We start from the raw sequence: 25039 nt of genomic DNA on the forward strand, positions 1-25039 counted from the left end.
AACACATCAACAAGAATACAATAATAATAGGGGATTTTAACACTCCCCTCACTGAAATGGACAGATCATCCAAGCAAAAGATCAACAAGGAAATCAAGGCCTTAAATGACACACTGGACCAGATGGACATCACAGATATATTCAGAACATTTCATCCCAAAGCAACAGAATACACATTCTTCTCTAGTGCACATGGAACATTCTCCAGAATAGATCACATTCTTGGTCCTAAATCAAGTCTCAACCGGTATCAAAAGATTGGGATCATTCCCTGCATATTTTCAGACCACAATGCTCTAAAGCTAGAACTCAATAACAAGAGGAAATTTGGAAAGAACCCCAATACATGGAGACTAAACAGCATCCTTCTAAAGAATGAATGGGTCAACCAGGAAATTAAAGAAGAATTGAAAAAATTCATGGAAACAAATGATAATGAAAACACAACGGTTCAGAATCTGTGGGACACAACAAAGGCAGTCCTGAGAGGAAAATATATAGCGGTACAAGCCTTTCTCAAGAAACAAGAAAGGTCTCAGGTACACAACCTAACCCTACACCTAAAGGAGCTGGAGAAAGAACAAGAAAGAAACCCTAAACCCAGCAGGAGAAGAGAAATCATAAAGATCAGAGCAGAAATCAATGAAATAGAAACCAAAAAAACAATAGAACAAATCAACGAAACTAGGAGCTGGTTCTTTGAAAGAATTAATAAGATTGATAAACCCCTGGCCAGACTTATCAAAAAGAAAAGAGAGAGGACCCAAATAAATAAAATCATGAATGAAAGAGGAGAGATCACAACGAACACCAAAGAAATACAGACAATTATAAGAACATACTATGAGCAACTCTACGCCAACAAATTTGACAATCTGGAAGAAATGGATGCATTCCTAGAGACATATAAACTACCACAACTGAACCAGGAAGAAATAGAAAGCCTGAACAGACCCATAACCAGTAAGGAGATTGAAACAGTCATCAAAAATCTCCAAACAAACAAAAGCCCAGGGCCAGACGGCTTCCCGGGGGAATTCTACCAAACATTTAAAGAAGAACTAATTCCTATTCTCCTGAAACTGTTCCAAAAAATAGAAATGGAAGGAAAACTTCCAAACTCATTTTATGAGGCCAGCATCACCTTGATCCCAAAACCAGACAAGGATCCCAACAAAAAAGAGAACTACAGACCAATATCCTTGATGAACACAGATGCAAAAATTCTCGCCAAAATACTAGCCAATAGGATTCAACAGTACATTAAAAGGATTATTCACCACGACCAAGTGGGATTTATTCCAGGGCTGCAAGGTTGGTTCAACATCCGCAAATCAATCAATGTGATACAACACATTAATAAAAGAAAGAACAAGAACCATATGATACTCTCCATAGATGCTGAAAAAGCATTTGACAAAGTACAGCATCCCTTCCTGATCAAAACTCTTCAAAGTGTAGGGATAGACGGCACATACCTCAATATTATCAAAGCCATCTATGAAAAACCCACCGCAAATATCATTCTCAATGGAGAAAAACTGAAAGCTTTTCCGCTAAGGTCAGGAACATGGCAGGGATGTCCGTTATCACCACTGCTATTCAACATAGTACTAGAAGTCCTAGCCTCAGCAATCAGACAACAAAAGGAAATTAAAGGCATCCAAATCGGCAAAGAAGAAGTCAAACTCTCACTCTTCGCAGATGATATGATACTATATGTGGAAAACCCAAAAGACTCCACTCCAAAACTGCTAGAACTTGTCCAGGAATTCAGTAAAGTGTCAGGATATAAAATCAATGCACAGAAATCAGTTGCATTTCTCTACACCAACAACAAGACAGAAGAAAGAGAAATTAAGGAGTCCATCCCATTTACAATTGCACCCAAAACTGTAAGATACCTAGGAATAAACCTAACCAAAGAGACTAAGAATCTATACTCAGAAAACTATAAAGTACTCATGAAAGAAATTGAGGAAGACACAAAGAAATGGAAAAATGTTCCATGCTCCTGGATTGGAAGAATAAATATTGTGAAAATGTCTATGCTACCTAAAGCAATCTACACATTTAATGCAATTCCTATCAAAGTACCATCCATTTTTTTCAAAGAAATGGAACAAATAATCCTAAAATTTATATGGAACCAGAAAAGACCTCGAATAGCCAAAGGAATATTGAAAAAGAAAGCCAAAGTTGGTGGCATCACAATTCCGGACTTCAAGCTCTATTACAAAGCTGTCATCATCAAGACAGCATGGTACTGGCACAAAAACAGACACATAGATCAATGGAACAGAATAGAGAGCCCAGAAATGGACCCTCAACTCTATGGTCAACTCATCTTCGACAAAGCAGGAAAGAATGTCCAATGGAAAAAAGACAGCCTCTTCAATAAATGGTGTTGGGAAAATTGGACAGCCACATGCAGAAAAATGAAATTGGATCATTTCCTTACACCACACACGAAAATAGACTCAAAATGGATGAAGGATCTCAATGTGAGAAAGGAATCCATCAAAATCCTCGAGGAGAACACAGGCAGCAACCTCTTCGACGTCAGCCACAGCAACATCTTCCTAGGAACATCACCAAAGGCAAGGGATGCAAGGGCAAAAATGAACTTTTGGGATTTTATCAAGATCAAAAGCTTTTGCACAGCAAACAGTTAACAAAACCAAAAGACAACTGACAGAATGGGAGAAGATATTTGCAAATGACATATCAGATAAAGGGCTAGTGTCCAAAATCTATAAAGAACTTAGCAAACTCAACACCCAAAGAACAAATAATCCAATCAAGAAATGGGCAGAGGACATGAACAGACATTTCTGCAAAGAAGACATCCAGATGGCCAACAGACACATGAAAAAGTGCTCCATATCACTCGGCATCAGGGAAATACAAATCAAAACCACCATGAGATATCACCTCACACCAGTCAGAATGGCTAAAATTAACAAGTCAGGAAATGACAGATGCTGGCGAGGATGCGGAGAAAGGGGAACCCTCCTACACTGTTGGTGGGAATGCAAGCTGGTGCAACCACTCTGGAAAACAGCATGGAGGTTCCTCAAAATGTTGAAAATAGAACTACCCTATGACCCAGCAATTGCACTGCTGGGTTTTTACCCTAAAGATACAAACGTAGTGATCCGAAGGGGCACGTGCACCCGAATGTTTATAGCAGCAATGTCTACAATAGCCAAACTATGGAAAGAACCTAGATGTCCATCTACAGACGAATGGATAAAGAAGATGTGGTATATATACACAATGGAATACTATGCAGCCATCAAAAGAAATGAAATCTTGCCATTTGCGACGACGTGGATGGAACTAGAGGGTATCATGCTTAGCGAAATAAGTCAATCGGAGAAAGACAACTATCATATGATCTCCCTGATATGAGGGAGAGGAGATGCAACATGGGGGGTTGAGGGGGTAGGAGAAGAGTAAATGAAACAAGATGGGATTGGGAGAGAGACAAACCGTAAGTGACTCTTAATCTCACAAAACAAACTGAGGGTTGATGGGGGGAGGGGGTTGAGAGAGGGGGGTGGGGTTATGGATATTGGGGAGGGTATGTGCTATGGTGAGTGCTGTGAAGTGTGTAAACCTGGCGATTCGCAGACCTGTACCCCTGGGGATAAAAATATATGTTTATAAAGCTGTAAAAAAAAAAAAAAAAAAGAAAAAAGAAAGGATGAATACCCAAGTTTTGTAGCAACATGGACGGGACTGGAAGAGATTATGCTGAGTGAAATAAGTCAAGCAGAGAGAGTCAATTATCATACGGTTTCACTTATTTGTGGAGCATAACAAATAGCATGGAGGACAAGGGGAGATGGAGAGGAGAAGGGAGTTGAGGGAAATTGGAAGGGGAGGTGAACCATGAGAGACTATGGACTCTGAAAAACGATCTGAGAATTTTGAATGGGTGGGGGGTGGGAGGTTGGGGGCACCAGGTGGTGGGTATTGTAGAGGGCACGGATTGCATGGAGCACTGGGTGTGGTGCAAAAATAATGAATACTGTTACGCTGAAAAAAATAAAAAAATTTAAAAAAAAAAAGAATATCCAATTTAGACCGTATGTCATTCACAGCATTTTCAAGTGTGGCCTGATTGATCTCATTTTTGCCCTTAGAGATTTTATATTGTCACTAATGCTTTTTTCAAGCCTTGGTATTGACTTCATGGTTGCTATCCTGAGTTCCATCTCTGACATCTTGCTTATATCCATACCCATTAGTTCTGTGGTAGAGGACAAGGTCTCAGTTTATTTTCTTTGTTAAGAGTTCCTCCTTATCATCATTCTGTCAAGGGATAGTTGAGAGAATGAACAGAGTCCAAAATTTCAACCATGAGCCAAGCAAAATGCACCCTAGAAAAAATATGAAGGGGTTGGAAACTACCACAGGTATGCAAACAAAGCCAAGATGATCCAAAACAATAAAAAAGGTGAGGAGGGAAAGAGAGATTATAATCTCTCGGTGTGGACAAAGCAGGGTGATCTGCTCTGTTCCTGACTGATTTTTGGTCTGTGTATTAGAAGACTCAATACCCCAAAATTGCAAAGTAATCAAAACTTATATATAGAGAGAGATCTATATCAATATCTATCTATCTATATATATATATATATATCAAGATAAAATTGAATAGAGTGATAAAAGGTCATAAATATATAAAACGTACATTTGAAAAAATAAAGGTTAAAAAGTGACTTAAAAACAGAAGTTGGGAAATGACTCTATTTGAAACAGGAACAGGGTTAAAAAAAAATGAAAAGAGAGGAAAAAAAGAAAGAAAGAAAGAAAGAAGAAACCAAAAATAAATGTAAAATTTTAGCTTGAAGTATAAATGAGTTGTGAGGGAACACCTGGAGCTCCCTATATTATTTCCCCCTGGTGCTGGCGTTTTACAGTCCTGTAGAAAATAAACTTATCATTCACCTGTTCTTCAAGTCTGTCTTCTGGGGGAGGGGACTGTTGCTTGGCTTCTCATGGGTCTTTGCCTGGGTGGAGTTGCCCCACCCCTTGTCAAGCAGATGGGTTTAATGTGAGCTGATGGGCTACATGGCTTTTATTCTCTGGTGGCTTTCCACTTCTCTTTAGAGGGCCAGAGCAAATATGACCATGTGGGAATATTTCACCCAGTGCCACAGGTTGAGGTTCCCTTTCTTCAGTAAACCCTCCAGTCAAACCATCTCCACTTCTGTGTGTACCAAACTCCATATACTGGTGCTATTCATGCCCACTGTAACTCTCCTGGGGGAGTTCCAGGTGACACCCACGAGTGTCCCTGTGCCTTGTGATTTTGCAATTGTTAGCGGCCATGGCCTTGTGCATACCCTCTTCCACTGCTCCTTTGTGTGGTGCCCCAGTTTCCTTTCACGGATCACAGTGCCCTGAGAACTGTTGACTTGTTGGGGACGCAAGCCATTTTATATCTCCCATGGGATGTTAAATAGCCTGCATCGTCTAGTCCTTTCCAGAGTGTTCAGGAAGAAAGTGGTCCCCCTACCAGCCCAGCTTGTGTTTTATGGTGACCAGAGCTGAGTCCCTTCTGGGCCCACTGACCGTAAGTAGTCTCCCTGCTCCACTGCTTGGGTACTCTATCGGTTCAGGCTTCCCCATACTTTCTGAGTTTCCTGGAATCCTGCGACCATGTAGAATTCTGCCCTATTCTTTCCCTGTACCCTTTTCAGAGAGGATGTCTCTCACTGGAGCAGATTTCTAAGGGTCCTAATTTTGTTCTCCAGTGTTATATCACTTTCTGGTTGCCAGCTTATGGAGGCTCCCTCCTCCCTCTGTTTATCTTCTGATATTTCCCCTTAAGATTCCAGGTTCTGCACCTCCTACCTTGCAAAAAGTAGTCATTTTTATGCTTGTAGAGGTCCAGATTAATCTTCTGACATCTCAGGCTGAATTCTTGTGTTCAGGATGCTTTGATAGATAAAAAACTAAATTCGAGGGACCATATGAAATAAGGTCCCCTACTCTGGCCCCATCTTCCCCTCTGTTTCCACCATGTTGTTTCTGATACCCTTATGAAGAAGTAGCAAAGACCCCAACATGCCAGCATTTTTCAGAGGTAATTTCAAGATTTGCAGCCCCAGCTCTCAAACAGTAGAGCTCTGATGCTATTATGTCTCGTCCTTGTTTAGAAATTTTGCCACTTTTCCCTTCATTTGGTGATCTTTCTGTTTGTTTTTATTTCACCCAGCTAGTGCTGGCCACTGCCACTGCCCACCCCCTCAGCAGAGTTTCCTACTGTGACTCCCCCCGCCCACGTCAACCCCGCCACCACTCCACAAACCAACCCAGGAACTGAGTTGCTGGCTCAGAGCTTCCCTTTGTCCAGGCCCCCAGAGGCATGTATTGTATACTTTAAATGGTTACAAAGACCAGTGCTTCAATCTGCATAATCTCCACAATTTAAAAAGGGATTTAGTAGCACACAAATATATATATATATATATATATATATATATATAGTCAATGTTATGTATATACATTAATGTATATATACACAATATTATTGAGGTAAGTAACAAGACACTGATGTATGTTAAAACATGGGTAAGAGGGGTGCCTGGGTGGCTCAGTCTGTAAAGCATCTGACTCTTAATCTCAAGTCTTGTTCTCAGGGTCATGAGCTCAAGCCCTGTGTTGAGTCCACACTGGGCATGGACTTAAAAAAAAAATACAAACATGGGTGAGCCTCAGAAACATGACATGGTAACCAGAGCAGAGACAGACATGGTAACATATTTTATTATTACATTTGCTTAAAGTATTCATGATGGGCAAACCCACAGAGAGAAGAAAGGCAGATTGGTGGTTGCCAGGGCTGGAAGGAGGGTGGAAAAGGAAGATCTTTTAATCAGTGCTGGGTTTTTTTCCTCCACTCCAACTTTACTGAAATAGAGTTGATATATAACATTGTATAGTGTTAAGGTGTACAATGTGATGATTTGAAATGTTCATATATTATAAAATTTTTATCACCATAAGGTTAGTCAAGGCATCCTTTATTTCACATAATTGCCATTTTATTGTTGTTGTCATTATGGTGAGGACATTAAAGGTCTACTCTTACAGCAGCTTTCTAGTAGAGAGTACTAATACAGTATTGTTAACTATGCTCGGCATGCTACACACTCGATGCCCTGAACCTAGGTTTCTTTCTGAGGTGGTGATAATGTTCTGGAATTAGACAATGGTGATGGTTTATGTAACTTTTTGAATAGACTAGCAATACATTTGAATACATTGAATACAAGCAATACATTTTCTGAAAGCTACAGAAAATTCCATGTGCTAAAACCCCCCTCTTTCACTGTCTAATAAATTTTACATTCCCCATGGATGGAGAATTTTTTTGCGGTGTTTTTATAAGAACCACAGCTAACTATAAACAATGGTAATAATTACAAGAGTGATGAGTAACAACAGTGATAATTATTATGGTTACTCTAAGCCTCAGGATCTTTTACTTTGCCAGTCCTCACCCTAAGGTATGAGAGACTGTGGACTCTGAGAAACAAACTGAGGGTTTGGGAGGGGAAGGGGGGATGGGTGAGCCTGGTGGTGGGTATTAAGGAGGGCATGTATTGCATGGAGCACTGGGTGTGGTGCATAAACAATGAATCTTGGAACACTGAAAAAAAATTAAATTTTAAAAAAGACCCATCTATATTCTGCCTACAAGAGACTCACTTCAGATCTAAAGACATATGCAGAATGTAAACAAAGGGATTAGAAAACATTTATAACGCAAATGGAAGCAAAAAGAAAGCTGAGGTAGCAATACATTTTCTTTTTAAATTTAATTTTATTTTTCCTTAATACCCACCTCCAGGTTCACCCAAACCCCCACCCTCCTCCACTCCAAAACATTTTGTTTCTCAGAGTCCATAGTCTCTCATGGTTCGTCTCCCCCTCCAACTTCCCCCAACTCACTTCTCTTCTTCACCCAATGTCCTCTGTGTTATTACTTATGCTCCACAAGTAAGTGAAACCATATGATCATTGACTCTCTCTGCTTGACTTATTTTACTCAATATAATCTCTTCCAGTCCTATGTTGATGCAAATGTTAGGTACTCATCCTTTCTGATGGAGGCACAATACTCCATTGTATATATGGACCCTATCGTCTTTTATTTATTTATTTATTATTTTTTTATAGCTTCTTTTTTTTATTGGTCATTTTTTAAAATTTATTTTCAGCATAACAGTATTCATTGTTTTTGTACCACACCCAGTGCTCCATGCAGTCTGTGCCCTCTCTAATACCCACCACCTGGTTCCCCCAACCTCCCACCCCCCAACCTCTTCAAACCCTTCAGATTGTTTTTCAGAGTCCATAGTCTCTCATTGTTCACCTCCCCTTCCAATTTCCCCCAACTGCCTTCTCCTAACTCCCCATGTCCTCCATGCTATTTGTTATGCTCCACAAATAAGTGAAACCGTATGATAATTGACTCTCTCTGCTTGACTTATTTCACTCAGCATAATCTCTTCCAGTCCCGTCCATGTTGCTACAAAACTTGGGTATTCATCCTTTCTGATGGAGGCATAATACTCCATAGTGTATATGGACCACATCTTCCTTATCCATTCTGGACCCTATCTTCTTTATTGATTCGTCTGTTGAAGGGCATCTTGGCTCTTTCCACAGTTTAGTGATTGTGGCCATTACTAGTATGAACATTCAGATAGCCCTTCTTTCCACAACATCTATATCTTTGAGGTAAATACCCAGTAGTGCAATTTTCTACATGGTCATACAGAGAACAAGCAGAGGGAACAAATTCACACTGCTTTCATAGGATGAGGAGAATCTTGATGCTGCCATCCCAGAGATAGACGTTACAGGGTAGGAGAATTACAAGTCAAGTCTTTCTGAATCGAGATATCAAAAGTGAAAGCCAGTATTAGCAGTTTATTTCCAGAAGTCCCAAAACAAACAGTCAAAACCCCAAAACTAGGATATCCTGTGGGATTTTTATGGATTAATACGATTGGGATAACTGACTGGGTGAAGCCAGAGAATGGTGAAAAGGGACAGTACCATTGGCTTGGTGGAGCTGAGATGTTGGGAGCTGAGAGTAAAGGTGTGTGTTGTGATCTTCAAAGAGAGATCTGGGGTGGGGTATCCAGGCTGGGGTTTGATGGGTGAGCCTCATAAAGAGAGACAATGGGTGTGAGCGCTAAAGAGGGGCTATGCATTGCAAAGAGAGAAAGCAAAAAGAAATGAAAGGAAGAAATGTGTTATGGGCATCATGTTGCTGTGTTCATCTTTGCAATGCATAGCTTCTCTTTGTAGCTCTCACCCATTGTCTCTCTTTATGAGGCTCACCCTGAGGAATCTGGTCTCATCCAGGTACTTGAGGCCTTCTCTCTTCTGGGTCTAGGAGATGTTTCTGCAGCCCCCTCACCCCCTTCCTTAGTGCTGCCCTGGCCCCTGAACGTGGGCCTGCACCACTGATTCATAGTGAACAGTCCTGAATGGCCCAGCAGTGAGCCAGGCTGGGAGCCAGAAGGGCTGAGCTGGACAGGGCCCGGAGAAGGCTGGCCCTGATCTGGTCATGTCCACCATGGGTGTTTTCCTACCCTGGTGTCTCTGGTCATGCCTGACTCTTCCCTTTCTTTCAGATATCAAATACTTCTCTATTATGGAACCCTAGAGAAAGAGCATGGGGTGACGTTTTGTAGGAGGAACACAAAGACAAATTGTCAGTGTCGGGTCCCTGCCATGAAAAGGGTATAAGGCAACCCAGTGTATATGCTGCTCATCCCTTTCCCAACTTACTTATCTATAGTGTAAGACACCATCCAAGACAATAGCTGATTGTCTGATAGGCAAATTTACATTTTTGCTTCTTTGCTCCTGCTCACTTTTTCTCATTTCTTTTTATATTATCAACAAAATAAAATTTTTGTTATATACTTGAAAATGAGTGAATAACTTTTTATCAACTTTAGTGGGTTCAATATACTAGCAATCAGAATGGGTCTCATGGTTCATTCATACTAAGCAACATACTAAGTCCAGCCTGGACTAGGGATCCTGGAAATGGGGATGGAAGATGAAGAAAGCTTTGGCTTACCTCCAACACCTGTATCACTTATACCAGAAATATAAATATATTCTTGAGGGGAAGGGAAGATCAAAGCCAGTTCTTTCTGTTTTCTCTTTTTGCCTAGGTAAGGAAGTAACTTCTTGCTTACTTCTCAATTACTTAGCAGATAAATGACTTTCAATTTCAGAGAACATGCTCTAGGGAACTCTGTACCTCTCAGTAGTATTGGAACACTGCTCAGTAAAACAATGCATCAGTGGATACGAAAGATATCCGGTTATTTCACAAGAAACCAACTTAAAATATAGGTGACATGGCAAACCCCAAATTCACATAGGCCGGGTAGGGGGTGCCTAGAAAATACATCAAAGGAGACAGGAAGTTATCCAGTAGAGAATCTGGAATGGAGAGTATTATATTCATATTTGGAAGGTATGCTGAGGTATGACAAAATATGTCTGCTGGTATTCATGAAATTAAGTGTAAGGCATGGGGCACGCCTATTAGCCACTCAAACTCCAAGCAACTGAGATGATATACAAATGAGCAGCTCGTGTGACTTTTAAGCAGGAGAAAATGAAACATTAAGGTGCTGTACTAGAAACCACTGCTTTCAAATACAAGCCTCTATCAGTATGACTATTTGCAAATGACAGAAAATCCAAATTTAACTGGTTTAACAAAAGATGTGTTTTGGCTCACATAGCTGAAAAGCCCAAAGGTAGGTCTCTCTCAGGTAAGGCTTGGACTAGTGGCTCAATGTCACCAACTTTTTCTCTAGTTTGCCATTATCTTCTTTGGTATTGCCTTCATTCTCAGGCTCCACTTGCTAACACCAGGAAGCTCCAGACTCCCCCCTCACTTGTTCTTTTAACAGAAAAAAAAAAAGTGTTGCCCTAGTTCAAGGTCTCATATCTTCCTATATATCATATAGAGGAGGACAGAGAGTGTCTTCTTTGGTTGTTTTCAAAGAAAAGCCTCTCTCTTTCAGAAGGCCTACTAAATATCTCCTCATATCTCCTTGGTTCTGTTGCCCAAATAGGACAAGTTGATGGACCTGGGCTTAGGAAGTTGGGGGTGAGGCCAAACCACGTGGCTGAGAAAGGATGTTTTCCCAAAGATTATTTGGGTTATTGTCACCATAAAGAAGGAGAATGGATGCTGGGAACCAATCAGAGATGAATAATACGGAACACTGACTTGACCATGACAAAGACATGCTCAGAATTGCAGATACTGGTTTGCAACTGAGTTGCTTCTAAGACAACTCTGTAGCTCCCTCTGAGTTGTAAAACAGAAGGGATTTCATTATTCGTTACTGCCAAGAGATTCTGGGCAGAACAGCTAATTTTCCTATGTGAATGACTCTATACACTATTTTTACATTTCCTCACTTTCTGATCCTACTTTTGAAAACTTTGAAGACAAAATTTTACCATAATCAATTTTGATTTTAATATATTGCTAACTACAATCTATCAAAAAGTATCTTAAACTTCTAATTTTTCTTTCATATTTAAATTTCTCCAAAATTTAGGAAGTGAGTATTAATTTCATTCCTCTTCTGACTTTGAGATGTGTGGGAAGTGTCATTACAAATTGGAAGGTCTTCCATGTTATGAATCCTTCACCACAGACTACAGTCTTTGATATAGGCTCAGGGCTTTCAAGTACCTGTCTCTGGGGCTCTGGTAAGGAGAAAACTAGTCAGGAATTCTCTTAGTAGGGGGCATCCATTTCTACATGGTATTTCTTAATCCCTCTGAAATACACATCTTTTGCTGTATTTTGATAATTCTCTCATTGCGATACTCCTAAAATTTGTCTTGCCATTCCACCACTCTGCCTACAATATTTCCATCTTTGAGGAAAAGAGTTCCTAGGGTTGATTAACTTCCATGATCCTCCTCCATTAATCCAAACTGTTTCTTCTCTTTTGTGGTTCCATTTCTATGGGTTAATCTTCTATTCATTATCTCTCTCCCATTTTAGGATACTGATGTCATCTAGCATACATATCACCCTCACTCTGGGAGCTTATTAATATTTAGGATTCTTATGATCACCTCCTTGTAGCACTAGTCCAAGCATTCAACCCTCTATCAACTGTGCCTGTGTAATGTGTCCACTGGTAATATCGCCAATCTCTCACTGACTGTTCTTAGTATCTCTTCCTGGCACTTCCACCTGTCCAACTCCCTAAATACTGAATTGGTGTGTTATAGGACTCTATCCTGGGTTCTCATATTTTGCTATACTCTCCGGAGGCAGTACCATCCAATAGAACTTTCTGAAATGATGAAAATGTTCTATGTCTACACTATCCAGTATGTTCTGGCCAATATAAGAACCTAAATTTTAAATCTAATTTAAATACCTACATATAGCCCCTGTCTACTGTGTTTGGTAGAGCAACTCCAGGGGATCTCATTCATTTCTTCCCATGGCTTTAAATACCTTCTGCTCATTTGAGGACTCCCAGATGCAAAACTCTAGATATGACCAACTGTGAGCTCTAGCCCACATATACAACCACCACTTGAAATTTCTACTTATACATCTCATACATATCTCAAATCTTAATCCATAACAGAGTTCTCAGTTTCTCCTTCCCCAAACCCATTCCCACTCCAGTCTTATTCATTCCAGTAAGTGGTCTGCTGTCTAATTCTCAATTAGACTAAATGCTCAAACCACAAACAAGAAAGCTGTCCCTAATTCTGTCACTCCTGCATCCACTGTTAGCAGGTCACTGATTTTTATTTCCAAACTATATCTTAAACACATTTTCTCTCCATTTCTACTACCACCACCCACTCCAAGTCATTATCATCTCCAACCTGGATTGCTAGCCATCTCCAACATGGTCTCCTTTCACTTTCCTCCCTCTACAGACCATTGGCTACTTATCAGTCAGCAATCATCCTAAAATGTGAATCCAACATGTCATTCCTCCACTGAATACTCTTTAATGGCCTTTCACTTAGGATGGAATTTAATGATCTGGTCCACCTGTGTCTACAAATCTAACTTATGCCTCTCCTACTCTTGATCATTATGTTATAGCCCAAAACTTTTGGTTTCTTGAACATACCAAACCCTTCACACATCAGAGTCTACAGAGCAGTTCCCTCTGCCTGCTGTTATTCCCATTCTTGATACATGTGCCTTCTTCTCATTCTGATTTAGCTTTAATATGACCTCTTAGGCTAGGCCTTCCCTGACCATTTATATAAAGAGGCTCCCTCTCCATCATTCCCTCTCTCTGTAGCATTCATTTCCTCCATAACACTTAGCAATTTTTTAATAAATTACTTGATATTTTTGTTGTTGTTTGGTCTTTCTCACTAGATGAATGTTCCAGAAAGGCAGGAAGCAGGTCTGCCTTACCATTGTTCATGCAGCACCTAGCACAGTGCTTTGCATATAAGCAGGTACTCAGTGATATTTGCCTAATAAACTTACCCCAAATGCCTGTTCACATCACTCATTTCCATTCCTTGGTTCTGTGTAGTACTAAAGTTTCAATGCTTATTAGAGGTTACCCTAAATGGACTATGCTAAGCCAAGTTCTCCTTACTACATGGTTTTAGGCTTCAGCAATCAGATAGTATCTTTGTAATTTTGAGGAAGTATTAGTTTAGTCCAAGCCAGCCTCTGGCTTCTCTTCCTTGCTCCTTAGTCAACAATTGTAATATTACCTGGTAGGGAGCTTCTAAAGTGGAATGCCTAATGAGCAGAGGCAAAGTGCAAACTGAAAAATGCCTCTAAAGGTGAAGTCTGGAATGTACGTTTCATCTGTTTTGGCCAGCACTCTTCTCTGAATAGGGCCTTTGTTTCTCTAAGTCAGTAGCTTACTACCAGAAGCTCCAGCTTACTCTGGAATGTGAGATATCATGACAATAGAAGGGAAAGCCTAGAAAGGCATCTGGGATAGTGGAACAATGAGAAGGGTTGTAGCTATACACATTTTTATGAAAACAAAACAAAAGTCTACATTTTCCACAATGCTATCTTCTAACACAAGAGGAATCAGGTCTCTCAAGACTACACATCTCAGACTACCCTCCACTACTTTCCTTAAGTTACCTTGGTGACCTCAAGGTGGACCACAACCTCAGAGGAAGAAAGAAAGTTCTGGAGTTGGCAATGTAACTGCACTGTCATCTACAGCAAATATGGTTTTCAGTGAGGTAGACTTATGAAAGCTGAGTACTTGTATATAAAAAGAATACATCCAGGAACACACAAAAACAGTAAAAGTGGCTGTCTCTGAGAAGGTAGACTGGGAGATTTACTTTTCATTAAACACCTTTTTGAACTATTTCAACTTTTTTTTTATCATGAGCATGTTATAGCTAGTTGAAAATAAATACGTTTCAAAATTTGAAAAACATAAAAGAAATACAGTGTTGGTCCTCAAAGAGCCATTTAGCTGGACTTACATAAGACATTAGAATCTAAGACAGCACATAGTGAAATACCAATTTGGACAGTACTGATGACAAGTAGAAGAGGAAGAGAGATCTGTTTGGCTGACAGAGCTGGGTCTTAGATGAGGAAGGGAAATTTTTAGCCTAGGGAAACTTGAGCAAATAGAAATGAGCAGAAGCAGAAATGTGCACAAATAAAGAACAGTAAATCTAGAGTCAGGTAGACCTGCTTCCAATCTCAATTCCATAACACATTAGCTAAGTGACCTTGAATGAGTTTTATAACTTCTTTCAACCCCAGACTTCTCGTTTGTAAAATGAGGAGTACCCACCTGAACAGGATTAAGAGAAACTAAAGATTGTATGTAAAGTGGTTAGCATAGTATCTCACAGAGCAGACACTCAACTAAAATTTGCCTAGCATGAACGTGGTAGAACAGGACGACCAGTCTTGCTAGATCAAGGGGAATCTGTTCAGAAGGGGCAAGATAATACTGGTGACTAGAGTTAAAACAAACTGTGGACAACCACCTCGTTTTGTCTCCTGAGTTCCTGGTGCGTAAGAATTACAAACAAGTACCGCTATTATGTGTTTGCTAATGTTCAAGAAAATGAGAGGTTAGACAATTGCAGGGTTTCTCTCTAGCATGGCGCCTCTGGTGCTTAATCAGAACGGAATTCTGACTGAAGGCCTTCCCGCAGTCATTACATTTATAGGGTCTTTCCCCAGTATGGATTCTCTGATGTCGGATAAGGTGTGCCTTGCAGATAAAGCTTTTCCCACAGTCTGTACATTCATGGGGCTTCTCCCCCGTGTGGACTCTCTGGTGCTGAGCAAGATCGGAGTTCCACATGAAGCCTTTCCCACAGTCCTTGCATTCATAAGGCTTCTCCCCAGTGTGGATTCTCTGATGTCGAAGTAGGGCTGGGTTCCGAGTAAAGCTTTTCCCACATTCCTTACATGTATATGGTTTCTCCCCAGTATGGATTCGCTGATGTTGTGTAAGGCTTGTGTTCTGACTAAAGCCCTTCCCACATTCCTTACATTCAAAGGGTTTCTCTCCGGTATGTATTCTCTGGTGCCGAATCAGGTTTGATTTCCAAACAAAGGCTTTAGCACATTGTTGACACACATAGGGTTTCACCCCGGTGTGAATTCTCTGATGTGCAATGCAATGTGATCTAAAACTGAATGTCTTCCCACATTCCTTACATCCATAGACCTTCTCTCCATTATGAATTCTCTGATGTTGGTCAAAGTCTTCATTTTGATCAAAACACTTGCCACATTCTTCACATATATAGAACACCTGCTGACTGAGAATTTTCTGACGGATAACAAGGTGGGTATTCACATCAATGTTTTCCGAACTATCTTCTCCTGACACCATCTCATCTTTGACAATCACTTCTATAATGTCATTTGCAGTGTTCTCCACACTTCTCCCATTTGAGTAGTCAGACCATCTCCCTAACCTGCTTTTTAACTCCTCACAGGTTTTTCCAAACCAGAATTCCTGGGAACCATACCACCGAGGTCTGCGTGATACCACCATGTGGTCCTTTGCCTCCTCACAATGTTCCTCCTTCAGAGCAAAATCTTCTTTCTCACTCTTCAACACACTCTCTGAAAGAAGAAATCAAAGCTGCAAATGTCATCATTACCCAGGACAGAGCAAGTAAGGTCACCAAGTGGTACTAATGTGTCCATTTCACTCCAACTGCCACCCCTGTGTCTCAGCAGCCCTGCTCTAGCTGAAAATGGCACAACAGCGATATCATACAGAAAGTAACCAAAGTGTATGCCACAGTAAGGCAAAAACTAGACAGAGTCCCTGAGGGCTATGATTCCCAAGCAACAGGGGAGCTCTCCAGAAATAGATGAGTTGAATCTAAGGGAGACAAGTCAGAATTTCTTCTAGGTAGTCTGGTTTCTAACATGAGAAGGCCAGGGTTCAGGACAGAGGACCTGTTCAGAAATAACAAATCCTTGTGGTATACCTGGGGAACCTGAACTTGTCACACACAGGGGGAAGCAACAGGGAGAATCTTCCTCATACTGGTTAACACTAAAAGGAAATATGGTCTTCTCATTCAATCCAGTTCCCAGTTCCACCATGAAAAGCGCTTCCCCAAACTACTTCAGGCAAAAACTGCCTCCTCTTTGTTCCCACAGTGCTTTGGTTATACCTCTGTTACAGCATCGGACTTTACTGTAACTATACATTTATGCATATGTATATGTATGTATACGTTTATGTAAATTATACATTTATATATATGTATACATATTAATGTATATGTATATGTAGAATGTACCATTAGACTGTGAGGCCCTGCAAGAGAGGGGCCATACATTACTTGCTCTCTGATCCCTAAAAACTAACAGAATGATTAAAATACAGCATTTACTTTTAAAATTTTGGTTGACCATAGCAGCCAGTAGACCATCTGTTCTGTTAGAGTCTAAGACCCAAGACCCACCCGAACTAATTGATCATGTCCAAGTGAAACCTGAAGTTTAGAGTTTAACTTTGCTCTTCATTAAATGGTTGACTTGGGGATTTCTCAAGGGATTTTTATTTAGAACATAAACAGTAAAATGGAATTTTAACAGTTTACAAAGAAAGACAGTGGAAAACATGTGCCTGGGAGGAAAGCATTTGTTTCCCTCACTTACCAGTACAGATTAGGCTTGGACCCTCTCCTTGCGGTTTCAGGTTCAATGGCTCTTCCACCTGCTCAAGATGGGAGATCCCAGCAGGCTTTAGAAATGGACATCCTGCCAGGGTCAAGATATAAATAAGGCTGGCTCAGTCAGAAGATTGGGGCACGTTAGGAAAGGAGCAGAGATGGAAGTGGTAAGGGAGAATGAAGGTGGGTGGAGAGACTGGTACACAGGTGACCTAAAACTTGAGGAGAACAATATAAAGGATAGAAAACAGGTGCACATCGAAGCTGGGATTCCATCAGTTTCCCAGAACATGAAAATGAATCACTCATTTTTAAATGTCAAGAAGAAATAGGAGAGACAAGTTCTCTTCTTTACCTCCCCTAGAAGGCAAAAGCCAACTGACATAGAAAACAACCAGGATGGGATGGAATTGCAAAGAGTAGTTCCTGAGGCTATGTTGGGAAGCCACAGTCCTTTAGCTTCCTCCCTCTCTATCCACTTATCTATATTGCCTTTGTTAGGGCCAATTTAATGTTAAAACCTTTTTAACCATTAGTGCCTGCTTAGCCAGAGCAACTCCATATTGCCTAGGTAGCCATATTGTTGTTTACATCCACGGACTTCATTCCGGGAATAAGCGCCCCCCCTAGTTCCTGGTATGGTTCTGGGTATCAATTCTGGGAGTAAACGCCTTAACAATAGAAGCCACGTACCTTGGGTCTGCAGTTATGCCCTATAAAACCAGCCTGTGAGATTGGGAGGGGGTCGCTCTCTTCGGAGGCGGCCCTGGCTGGTCAGTCTGACTTCTAATGCTTGGCATAGAATAAAGCTTCACATAACTTTCACTTTGTCTCAGTCTCGTTCCCCTGGCCAGTCAGTCTAACTTCTAATGCTTGGCATAGAATAAGGCTTTGCATAATTCTTTGTCTCAGTCTCGTTCGATAACGGACCCCAACACCTTCTCTTTCTACAAAGGGCCAACTATGGGTCGGTCTCTCTATGGCACGCATTAGACATGGCCCTAAAGCCTCACTCAGCCATTTCCAGAAGTTACTTCTTATTCTAATGACAGACACTTCTAATAGCAAAGGTCCAAGCCAATAAACTTTTCTTTAGGCTTAGCTAAGATTTGTCTCTTTGGAACTCCCATCCAAAGCCTCTTAAAAAAACAACAACAACAACAAAAAAAAAACAGAACAATTCCTCACTCTCCAAATGACCGCCTTCTATATTGCAGAAGCCAAGGACTGTGTGTCCCCATTTTCGAAGCCCGAAAATGGACTTCGAATAGGGGCATGTACTCAAAGGAAGTTTTCTACAGGTCAGGGAGCAAGGGTTTTACTCAAGAAAGCTGTCAGCTTTCTGCCTAGATCCAAGATGGGAAATTCCCATGGGTGGTAGCAGAGTAAGCACTGAGATCCTGAGAGAAGGCATAGGACACTACAGTTGTCTCTCTACATCCAATCTACCACCACCACCAACCACCCCCCTCCCGTCATCCCCACCATTATGGAGTAGCCATGCCCTTTGGAGGGGAGTGGTCCCAACTGCAGTTTCTAGTGTAGCCCTCACTGGTCTAAGTCAAGTGAGTTAACCTATCCCACTCACTCCAAGAGAGATAGTTTCAGAAACTGGCAGTCCAGGCCAAGACCATCAGTGCATGCTTCTCTGGCCACAGAGATTGGTTTAGAGTTGCCGTAAGACTTAAGATGGTACATCGCAAAGGCCTGAGGAAGGCCTGCCCTATTTCTCTTCCTAGGTATGAAGAAGCAGAGCCTTGGTTACAACTACCAGTCATCTTTTTTTTTTTTTTATGTACTATTTCTTTTTTTTTTTAATTTCTTTTCAGCATAACAGAATTCATTGTTTATGCACCACACCCAGTGCTCCATGCAATACGTGCCCTCCATAATACCCATCACCTGGCTCCCCCAACCTCCCACCCCCACCGCCCCTTCAAAACCCTCAGATTGTTTTTCAGAGTCCATAGTCTCATGGTTCACCTCCCCTTCCAATTTCCCTCAACTCCCTTCTCCTCTCCATCTCCCTATGTCCTCCATGTTATTTGTTATGCTCCACAAATAAGTGAAACCATATGATAATTGACTCTCTCTGCTTGACTTATTTCACTCAGCATAATCTCTTCCAGTTCCGTCCATGTTGATACAAAAGTTGGGTGTTCATCCTTTCTGATGGAGGCATAATACTCCATAGTGTATATATAACTACCAGTCATCTTACAACCACAAGAGGAGCCAGACTGTAGACAAAGCCAACATACAAGGAGATATAAAAGAGCAGAGACTGAAACTTGGATCAAGGTGTACCTGCACCTTACCTATGAACTTCCTATTTACATGAAACAGTAAATTCCCTTTTTTTGTTTAAGCCAATCTGAATTGGGTTGTTACTTGCAATCAAAAACATCCTAATATGGAAAGACTGCCAGACACAGCAGAGAATGGGGAAGTTGAAGGTACAGCTCAAGTTCCATGTGCCCACAGAAGAGTTTCTGCAGGAAGAAGATGGAACAGGGCCAGGGAGGCAAAAAGGGGACACAGTTGTCACTAGGAAATTAGGAACAGGAAAGCCCTGTGTTGGGCCGAAAGGAATGCCAGGGCTTTGCCCACCAGAAACCCCTGAATTGGAACTATAAGGCTCAGGGCCTTCTTGATTTATAATGATAAAGAGGGGCATGACACCACAAAAGGGCAGTTGGAATCTTCTGCTGGAAGACTATAAGGAGGTGGAGAATGTAGAAAGGCCAGCCCAGTGTGTCAACAGCAAAGTCAGGGAGAACAGATGAATGGAGGCCATGAGAAGAACAGTGGAGATGGGTTCAAGGCCAAACAGGTGAATGAAGAGGAGCCAGGGTGAATAATAAACAGACTCAAGGAGCTGGAAAATCGTGGGAGCACAGAAAAAGAAGACAAAAAAAAAAAAAAAAAAAGGAATTCCACTGGTGTCTAAAGCACTAGGTTAAGAGAATGCATACTGATTACATTTTAAAGATCAAGACAATGGAATTGGCCAGATGACTGGCACCTGTCCTCACTCACCTGAGGAGATGCCCCTCGGGCCCTCTCCATCCAGAGCTCCCTGAGGAGCTTTGCACCAGGGTGCTTCCCCTCGTTCCAGCTGGGAAATCAGAGCCGGTTTAGGAAATGGAAATGCTGCTTTCAGGGAAGGAAATGGGACAGGCAGGTGAGTGGGGTGACAGAGAGCAATCCCAGGGCTCCTCCCAGGCTTTTTCTCCAGGGGCAGAGGGGAAAGAAGGGAATTAACTAGGGAGAGCAAGAAAAGGAAGTCCAGGGGAAGGGACCAGAGACTGGGGGGCGGAGCGGGGGAGCAGGAGACTTACAAAGGTCAGGAATTAGAGTAAGAGGTGCTCAATAACAGTCTGAGTAAGCACATGGATGACTCCACTCATTGAGATTGAGCTTTCTTGTTCTCTCCCTCTCTTACAGCTCTCAAGTTCAGACATCTGCATGAGGGCGCTTGGTACTGGGTTCGATCTCCCAGACGGAGCAGGTGGGAAACTGAGCACTTGGTGGGGCACCAGGAATCTGGTGGGGCATTACTGGGACACCAGGAATCTGCTCTTTTTCTACTCTACCCCCAGCTGGGAGTCAGGCAGCTCTCACCCTGGGACAAGAAAGTCTGATATGAGGCTCAAATGTATACCAGGACTTCCCACTTCCCAGCAACCACTGAGGCTGGGTCATTAAGAATCCGAGGTTCCGAGGTTGCCACTCAGGTGGGGGTTATCAAAGACTCCTCAGCTTCTAAGGCAGAAGGAGCCAGGAAACTCTGAAGGGCAGAAGCAGAGTCCAAAAATAAAATCCTTACCCAGGGAAGCCACAGCCCCATAATTCTCCAGCATCACATCCCTGTACAGGACCCTCTGAGTGGGGGCCAGGCTTGTCCACTCGTTCTCAGAGAAGTAGACGGCCACATCCTCGAAGGTCACTAACTCCTGAAACAACATGTGTTTAAATGCCCTAGAACAATCCCAGACCCAGGCCTGGAGTAAGGGGTAGACCAGGCACTAAGAAGTACTGGAAGGGATGCCAGTCGAGTTTCTGGATTCTGAAGGTCTCCGGAACTCTCTTCCAATTGGCACACCTACTTACAAAGATACAAGGGATCAGCCATCAATTTTTCATGTCTCTTCATCCTTTCTTCTTTTTCCTGAGTCTCTGCAAGTTTTCCCTTTTCATCCTTGTGGCCCAAACAACGATCTGGACTCTAGGTACCCTCCTTTCCCACAGCAGGCCCTCTGTCAGAGGTCGTCAACCCTTGATAAGAAGTACAACTACCATCTATTGACTGAGCCTTTGGCAGGCACTTTACCTATATTAAACTTTGTATATGCCTCACAGCCTATGAGGAGTGGATCAGATTCCTTTTATAGAAGAAACAGGCTCAGAGAATCACTGCCCCCAAAGTTCCAGAATGGAGACAGAATTCAGGGCTGTTTGCCTCTCCAGCTGTTCTCTCCTGGGCCACACTGCCTTCTAGCCTCACTCCAGCCACCCTGGTGCCCCTATGTAAGGCTCTTTCTCTTCTCTCCCTCGCCCTCACTGTCATGGGCCACAGAGGCAGCTAAAGGCACCTCAGAATACCCAGGCTGCTCTGGAGATCCACACTCTGACTTGATTCCCTGCACTCTGCCACTCCAGCACGTTCTCTCAAACGTGGCACCCTACTCTCTTCCTCACTTCTCAGTCTCAATGCCCCCCTTTTCCTGTATCTCTGGGAGCCCAAGCTTCTGCACTTTTTCTTACCTTCTTCCTTAAGAAACACAAGCAGGACTAATGAAGAGCCATCAAGGCTTCTAATTCCAAGCCGCTGCCTCATTCGGGATGTCGATCTCCACACTACTGAGAGGCTGATACTGCTGCATTTCACGTAGGTCCTTGCCTTACAAAGTCAGCACAGCGACTCACCCAGCACCCCAGGGCTCAAAGACTGGCTGGTTCACCCTTGCCCCACCTCAAAACACCCAAATCCTCTGCATGGTCAGGGAGCAAGGGTTTTACTCAAGAAAGCTGTCAGCTTTCTGCCTAGACCCAAGATGGGCAATTCCACTGACTGTTCAGAGGCCCCGCTCACCTGCCAAGAATCATCTCCTGCACCGCCACCCCCCCCCCATCCCCTAGCCTGTCACCTGTCACGAACCCAAACCCCTGCCTTGCCCAGATCTGTGTCCTTGCACCTGCAGCTCCCCCTGCCTGGAGATGCAGTTCCTCCCTCTGGGACCGGCAAACTCAGATTCATCCCGAGACCCACCTCAAACATAACCAGCTCTGTAAAAACCAGGGACATGGAAATGCTGGACATGCATCACGGCGCACAGCGCTCTGTGAACACCTCTGCCCCAGTGCTTGGCTCCCGCCTGTGCAGCTGCACGTGTTTTCCCTGCTGGCGTCAGTCTGGGGGATGTCGAATCCGTTCTGCTCCCTGCCTGTTCCTCCGGCCCCTCCACACTGGGCTGGACCCCGATTTCCCGGTCGCCGCACTGCCCCCTCCGCCCCTCATTGTGGGCCTAGAGCCCGGGGCAGAGCCGAGCCAGCTTCGTGGCGCCGGCCCCGCACTCACCGGGCGTGCCCGGACCGGTGCGGGCTGTCCCGGTAGCAGCTCGAGTGCAGGGCTGAAGGGGTCCCCGATCGCCAGGGCCGCAGCCGCCATGGCCCAGGCCGCCCTCCCGGGAAGCGAGCGCGCGCCAGGCCAGACCGGGGGCTGCCCAGGGTTGGGGAGGGACGCTCCGGACTCAGGCGGGTCCCATAGGGCGGCCTTGCGCCCAGCAGCCGGCCGCGCACGTTCCGCACTCCACGCCCGGCGAGGCGAGTCAGCCCCGCGCCAGCTCCCCACGCTTTTCGCGAGCCAGAGCTCCGCACGGGAGAGGTGCAGGCGGCTGCACTCTTGCCACTCTGGCTTCTCTAGGATGGTGGAGGGCGCCACGTCTCTGTGGTCCTCCCTTCTTGCCCTAAAAAGAAACAGGGAGCCCCGAGCGCGTCCGGCTCTTCCAGACACGCTAGCTGCCTCGGGACGCGGCTGTGGGGATGCAGGGGAGCGGGCGGTTGGGGAGAAGGCTTCCTCTGGGAATCCTTTCCCAGCCCTCCTCTTCCCACTGACCACCCTTCTGCTCTACTGCACTGCGCTCGTAGGATGGATGCTAGTATGAAAGAGCACTTGCTTCTCTTGACATGCCTGTTCATAGATCTCCATCCCTTGACGGGGCTGTACATTCCCAGAGAGCAGCTAATGGCCTTGATCGTCTTTGTGCCTCGGTATCTACCCAACGTCTAGCCCCTCTTATGGCCCAGTTTCTTTAAGTGCTGAGGAATACTTGTCCAATAAAGGAATGAATAAATGTTGAACCAGTTTTTCAGGTGGAGAAAGAGAAGAAATGGCTTATCTAACATCACACAGCTTGCCGGGAAGTTAAACCTTTAAAAGAAATTGTAGAAATAAAAGAAGACCGCCAAAATGAGAACAAGCAAAGACTATTTATTCAGAGCTTGCTATAAGCAAGGGAGTCAACCACCATCACTTGCATTTGACAGAGACTAAGCCCGGCAGAGAAGTGGGAAAGCTTTATGGCTGAAAAGAGAAGAAAAGGGGAAAAAAAGAGTGAGAGAGAGAGAAAAGAAAAAAAAAGAAAAAAGAGGAGAGGAGAGAAGAGGGGAGGAGGTGGGGTGGGGAGAGACTTCAGGTATGCTCTGATTGGAGATCCTTGGCTTGGTGGGGGGGGGGTTGCTCACTAGAAACAAGGCACCTTATGTGAGTGGTTGGTGGGAGGATATTAATCAAATTCTGGCTCTTTGGTGCTGATTGCCACAGGGTTCCTTTTGGCTTCCTGGACTGATTGCTGCAGGCTAGGGGTCGGAGTTCTATTTTTCTATATGGTCTGGCCATTTCCCATTTGTATATATAGTCTTTTGGGGTGAACAAAGTAGGAAGATGTCTGCTTCACTGAAATTCCAGTTCAGAGACTCAGATTCCTGTCCGGTCCCCAGGTATTAAGGGCTTACAGATACCTTACCTGTGAAAAATCACAGAACAAAGGAGACTTCAGATGAGATTCCTGATTTGTTTGCATGCTTGTTTCTAAGAGGATCCTGAAGAAGCTCCTGAAAGGACAGGAGTGAATAGTCTGTGAGCACTGAGAAGGAAGCAGTGAGTCTTACCCTGGGAAAAATCACAGAAAGGATGAGCACACAACAAATCCTCCCACGATCTTCTTAGGGACAAGATGGAGAAAACTGCGCTCAGTACAAAATAATCAGGGGGAGTTTGAGCTCAGTATAAGGAGCCCTCGGGTGCCTGATTATTAAGTCATGGTCCACCAGAAAGAAGGTCTCTTATGGTTCTGACCAGCATTTTGGTTCAAAACTAAAGGGGAGATAGTCTATTTTTACCCATATTCACCATATATTTCTACTCTTTCCATTCTCCTTCCTGTTAAACACACAACAGCAGGCAAGGTCAGGGCCCTGTCCTAACTGATTTGACCAGGAAAGATACAAGAAGTCGCTTTTAGATTCATACAATGTATTACTTATGTAAACAGCAAAAGGAGCAGGGAGCCTGATGCGGGACTCCATCCCAGTATCCAAACATTCCAGTCCCAGATCCTTGTCTCACACACCAAACACAATGACACCAAAACAAAAGGGGGCTCAAGGAATCCTTGGTGAGGGGCCAATTTCAGACTGTAGCTAAACAGTGTTACAGTCTGTAGTTATATCCAGAAAGCCTCATACCTCTTCAGAATCTGAGAGGCAATGAGAAATTATCTCCTGATCACCTCCCACAAGAGATAGGGAAGGG

At 43.3% G+C, this 25039-nt stretch overlaps 1 protein-coding gene across 5 annotated transcripts; it reads right to left on the bottom strand.

Moving 5' to 3' along the window:
* Positions 1-15106: 15106 nt before the first annotated feature.
* On the bottom strand, positions 15107-23158 carry ZNF662 (zinc finger protein 662). Of its 5 annotated transcripts, none has more exons than XM_047739186.1 (5): positions 22805-23158; positions 21053-21179; positions 20263-20376; positions 17210-17311; positions 15107-16156 (listed from the first exon to the last, which is right to left on the bottom strand). In XM_047739186.1, the coding sequence occupies exons 1-5, from the start codon at positions 22892-22894 to the stop codon at positions 15126-15128; spliced, it is 1464 nt and encodes a 487-aa protein (XP_047595142.1). In that variant the 5' UTR covers positions 22895-23158; the 3' UTR covers positions 15107-15125. The 5 variants fall into 5 exon arrangements, with proteins under 5 accessions (XP_047595142.1, XP_047595130.1, XP_047595150.1 ...); XM_047739174.1 differs by having other exon boundaries at positions 20263-20379; positions 22805-23142; XM_047739194.1 differs by having other exon boundaries at positions 20263-20379; positions 22496-23142.
* Between the last annotated feature and the right edge of the window lie 1881 nt (positions 23159-25039).

Source organism: Lutra lutra, chromosome 1 (genome assembly GCF_902655055.1).
Source record: "Lutra lutra chromosome 1, mLutLut1.2, whole genome shotgun sequence".
Classification (NCBI taxonomy): domain Eukaryota; kingdom Metazoa; phylum Chordata; class Mammalia; order Carnivora; family Mustelidae; genus Lutra; species Lutra lutra.